This window comes from Pezoporus wallicus, unplaced genomic scaffold (genome assembly GCF_028554395.1).
Source record: "Pezoporus wallicus isolate ANWC-B61680 ecotype Strahan unplaced genomic scaffold, APGP_CSIRO_Pwel_v1 contig_8626, whole genome shotgun sequence".
In the NCBI taxonomy this organism is placed as follows: Eukaryota; Metazoa; Chordata; class Aves; order Psittaciformes; family Psittacidae; genus Pezoporus; species Pezoporus wallicus.
In genome coordinates, this window is record NW_026639737.1 from 1 (window position 1) to 5,142 (window position 5,142).

A 5,142-nucleotide genomic window follows, 5' to 3' on the forward strand; every position below is an offset into this window, starting at 1 on the left:
GAGGGGAATGGGTGGACTGGAGACCATAGTGGGGGGGCACTGGGGTAGACTGGGAGGCACTGGAGACCACACTGGGAAGGTCCTCAGTGGGTCCTTACTGGGTGTTCCTGGGCCTGGATTGGTCCATACTGGTCCATACTGGTCCGTACTGGTCCATACTGGTTTGTACTGGTCCGTACTGGTCCGTACTGGTCCGTACTGGTGCAGGCAGTGCAGGGACCCCCGTGAGCTTCAATGAGAACGGCGATGCTCCGGGCAGATACGACATCTTCCAGTTCCAGGGCGCCAACGGCAGCGGCAGCTACCGGGCCGTGGGGCAGTGGGTGCAGGGCCTGCACCTGCAGGTGGGTGCTGCCCCCCCCCATCCAATGGGTGCCCCATGGGCAACTGGTGGGATCTCAGGGGTCAATTGGGTGCCTCTATGGTCACCTGGATGGACCTCAATGGTCAACTGGTTGGATCTCAATGACCAGTTGGATGCCCCCATGGTCAATTGGGTGCTCCTGTGGTCAACTGTTGGGATTTCAATGGTCAACCAGTTGGATCTCCATGACCAGTTGGATCTCAATGATCAGTTGGGTGCCCTATGGTCAACTGGTTGGATCTCAATGACCAGTTGGATGCCCCGATGGTCAATTGGGTGTCCCATGGTCAACTGGTGGGATCTTAATGATCAATTGGGTACCTCTGTGGTCAACCGGTTGGATCTCAATGGTCAACCAGTTGGATCTCAATGATCACTTGGGTGCCCTGTAGTCAACTGGTGGGATCTCAATGGTCAACCAGTTGGATCTCAATGATCACTTGGGTGCCCTGTGGTCAACTGGTGGGATCTCAATGGTCAACCAGTTGGATCTCAATGATCACTTGGGTGCCCTGTGGTCAACCGGTTGGATCTCAATGGTCAACCAGTTGGATCTCAATGATCACTTGGGTGCCCTGTGGTCAACTGGTGGGATCTCAATGGTCAACTGGTGGGATCTCAATGGTCAACCAGTTGGATCTCAATGATCACTTGGGTGCCCTGTAGTCAACTGGTGGGATCTCAATGGTCAACCAGTTGGATCTCAATGATCACTTGGGTGCCCTGTGGTCAACTGGTGGGATCTCAATGGTCAACCAGTTGGATCTCAATGATCACTTGGGTGCCCTGTGGTCAACTGGTGGGATCTCAATGGTCAACCAGTTGGATCTCAATGATCACTTGGGTGCCCTGTGGTCAACTGGTGGGATCTCAATGGTCAACCAGTTGGATCTCAATGATCACTTGGGTGCCCTGTGGTCAACTGGTGGGATCTCAATGGTCAACCAGTTGGATCTCAATGATCACTTGGGTGCCCTGTGGTCAACTGGTGGGCTCTCAATGGTCAACCAGTTGGATCCCAATGACCGTTTGGATGCCCCCATGGTCAACTGGTGGGACCTCAATGACCAACCGGACACCCTATGTCCAACTCCCACCCCCTCCCCACTGTTGGATGTCTGCTGCCCCCTCACCTGCCTCCCCCCCCCCCCTTCCCCCCCAGGTGGATGCCATGATGTGGGGCTCCAACCGCTCGGTGCCCCCCTCGGTCTGCAGCCTCCCCTGTGGTCCTGGCGAGAAGAAGACCCCGGTGAAGGGGGTCCCATGCTGTTGGCACTGCGAGCTCTGCTCCGGCTACCGCTTCCTGGCCGACCCCCAGAGCTGCCAGGCCTGCCCCTCCCACCTGCGCCCCACAACCAACCACACCTCCTGCCGCCCCACGCCCGTCCTGCGCCTGCGCTGGGGGGACCCTTGTGCCGCCGTCCCCTTGGCTTTGGCCACCTTGGGCTTGCTGGCGACCGCCTTCGTCTTGCTCACCTTCATCAAGCACCACGAGACGCCCATCGTGAAGGCGTCGGGGCGGGAGCTCAGCTACGTCCTGCTGGTGGGCATCGCTTTGGTCTATGCCATCACCTTCCTCATGGTGGCCGAGCCGGGTGTGGGCGTCTGCGCCATGAGGAGGCTCTTCTTGGGCTTAGGGATGAGCCTCAGCTACGCCGCGCTCCTCACCAAGACCAACCGCATCTACCGCATCTTCGAGCAGGGTGAGGGACGTGGGATGGGGTTCTACTGTGACTTATGGGGCTGACCACGGGTTCTGGACCTCCATGGGGTCCCATTGAGGGTCAAGAGTTTGGGTTGAGGGACGTGGGATGGGGTTCTACCTACCCCGAGCTCCTCACCACAACCACCTCCCATCTACCACGTCCTCCCCCAAGGTGACTTATGGGGTTGACCATAGGTTCTGGAGGTCCCAGGGGTCCAGGAACCACATATGGGTCCCGCTGAGGACCAAGAGCTTGGGTTGAGGGACGTGGGATAGGGTTCTACGTACCCTGAGCTTCTCACCGCAACCATGCACATCTTCTATGCCCTCAATTGAGGTGACTTATGGGGCTGACCATAGGCTCTGGAGGTCCATGGGGTCCAGGAACCACATAGGGGTCCCGCTGAGGACCAAGAGCTTGGGTCGAGGGATGTGCATCAGGTTCCACCTACCCCAAGCTCCTCACCACAACCACCCCCATCTACCACATGGTCCCCCAAGGTAACTTATGGGGCTGACCAAAGGTTCTGTGTACCCCACAACCCCTTTCCTTGCCCCCCCCCCCCCTTATAGGGAAGCGCTCGGTGACCCCCCCCCGCTTCATCAGCCCCACTTCGCAGCTCGTCATCACCTTCGCCCTCAGCGGGATGCAGCTGGTGGGGGCGGCCCTGTGGCTCCTCCTGCGGCCCCCCCATGCCTTGGTGGACTACGAGATGGGGCGAACCCCCGACCCCGAGGACGCGCGGGGGGTGCTGCGCTGCGACATGGCCGAGGGCGCCACGTTGGCCTGCCTGGCCCACGCGCTGCTCCTCATGCTCACCACCACCGTCTACGCCGTCAAGGCCCGCGGCGTCCCCGAGACCTTCAACGAGGCCAAACCCATTGGCTTCGCCATGTACACGACCTGCGTGGTGTGGTTGGCCTTCGGGCCCATCTTCTTCGGCGCTGCCCGATCGGCTGAGAGGGTGAGGAGGGGATGTGGGGGTATGAAGAGGTCTGGGAGAGGGAAGGTTTGGGGGGGGGGGGGGGGGAACCAGGGCTTTGGGGGGAAACAAGAGTTGAGGGGTTGGGGTTGAGGTTGGATTGGGGTTGAGATTGGGTTGAGGTGGGGATGGGTTAGATTGAGGTTGGGGTTGAGGTGGGGATGGGGTTAGGTTGGGGTTGAGGTGGGGTTGAGGTGGGGATGGGGTTGGGTTAGGATTGAGGTTGGGGTTGAGGTGGATATGGGGTTGGGGTTGAGGCGGGGATGGGGTTGGGGTTGAGTTGGGGATGGGATTGGGTTGGGATTGAGGTTGGGGTTGAGGTGGGGATGGGGTTGGGTTGGGGTTGAGTTGGGGATGGGATTGGGTTGGGGTTGAGGTTGGGGTTGAGGTGGGGTTGGGTTGGGGTTGAGGTGGGTTTGGATTGGGGTTGAGGTGGGGATGAGTTGGGTTGAGGTGGGGATGGGATTAGGTTGGGGTTGAGGTTGGGTTGAGGTGGGGATGGGTTGGGATTGAGGTTGGGGTTGAGGTGGGGATGGGATTAGGTTGGGGTTGAGGTTGGGTTTGAGGTGGGGATGGGGTTGGGTTGGAGTTGAGGTGGGGATGGGTTGGGATTGAGGTTGGGTTGAGGTGGGGATGGGGTTGAGGTGGGGTGGGGATGGGTTATGACAGAGGTTGGGTTGGGTAGAAGATGGGTTGTGGTGGATTTGGAGATGGAGTTGAGGCTGGTTTGGGGTTGGGTTGGGATTGAGTTTGGGCTGGGATTGAGGTTGGATTTGGATTGAGGTTGGGTTGGGCATGAGGTTGGGTTGGGATTGAGATTGGGTATGAGGTTGGGTTGAGGTTAGGTTGGGTATGAGGTTGGGTTGGGATTGAGGTTGGGTTGGGTTGAGGTTGGATTGGGTATGAGGTTGGGTTGGGTATGAGGTTGGGTTGGGTTGAGGTTGGGTTGGCGTTGAGTTTGGGTTGGGTTGAGGTTGGGTTGGGATTGAGTTTGGGTTGGGATTGAGATTGGATTGGGTATGAGGTTGGGTTGGGTTGAGGTTGGGTTGAGGTTGAGTGGGGTTGTGGCTGGGGTCAAGGTTGGGTTGAGGTTGTGTTGGGTTGGGGTTGAGTTGCGTTGGTTCAGGGCTGGACTATGGGGCTTAGCCTGGACCCATGTGGGCAACTTGGGGGTCACAAGAGAGATTTAAGGGGGTTCCCAGGCACTGGGAAAGAACAGGAGCTTGAAGGCCATTGAGGGGATGGGAACGGGTTTGGGGGTGGGGGGGGGCACAGAGGAGGGATCCAGGGGCTGAGTGGGGCCAAGTGGAACTTGGGGGGGGGCTCCGCCTCCTTTCCGAGGCAGAGATAATGACCCTCCCCCAGCCCCACAGCCCAACTGGGGACACCCCCCACTACAGCAGCCAAGGGGGCAACAGGGAGCTCCCCTGCCCCAGGTGGGGATTGGGGGGGGGGTAAAAGGGGCTGCGGGGGGGCCCCAGAGGGAGCGGGAAGGGGGTGGGTGTGAGGAGGAGCCTCCCCTGCATTATCGCAGGACGATGGCCCAGTCATCGCCCATGCGGACGCCCGGCTTGCGCACGGTGAGGACGGGCGGCTCGGCCTCGTGCTGGAAGTCCAGGCGTGTCTCTGAGCCGTCTTTGGGGGGGGGGAACACAGGAAGGGGATGAGGGGGGAGTCCTGGGGTGGGGAGACCCCCAAACACCCCCCCTTCATCCCCAACTCACTCGCAGGCTGGAGGATGACGGCGCCAGGTTTCCCTGCCCCCAGGATCACCACGCGCTGAGCCACACCGGGGGTGTCAAAGGAGCCCCGGGGTTGCAGAGCTGCAGGGAAGGAGAAAGAGGAGGTTGGGGGGGGGGTGCAGAGGGGATGTGGGGGGGTCGAGGGGCTGCTGGGGGTACCTGGCTGTTAGCGTGTTGCCAGCGAAGGTGAATTGTCGGTGGAGGAAATGCGCCTTTGTCTCGTACTCAAAGCTTTTTCCATCGTCCAGGAAGAGATCGCTCAGCCGTGCCCTGGGGGCAATAGGGGGGTTTTGGGGGGGGGTCCAGGGGCAATTGGGGGGGAGGCGGGTCCGGGGGGGTCTGCACTGA

The 5,142-nt window shown here is 60.1% G+C and overlaps 1 protein-coding gene across 1 annotated transcript; it reads left to right on the forward strand.

Moving 5' to 3' along the window:
• Window positions 1-144: 144 nt before the first annotated feature.
• Window positions 145-4,198, forward strand: LOC130602583 (metabotropic glutamate receptor 6-like; the record flags this gene model as incomplete). Its single annotated transcript, XM_057415552.1, has 4 exons — window positions 145-344; window positions 1,527-2,067; window positions 2,643-3,053; window positions 4,179-4,198. Coding segments are annotated over 4 exons (1,172 nt in total), but the record flags the coding sequence as incomplete, so codon positions are not given.
• Window positions 4,199-5,142: the final 944 nt, after the last annotated feature.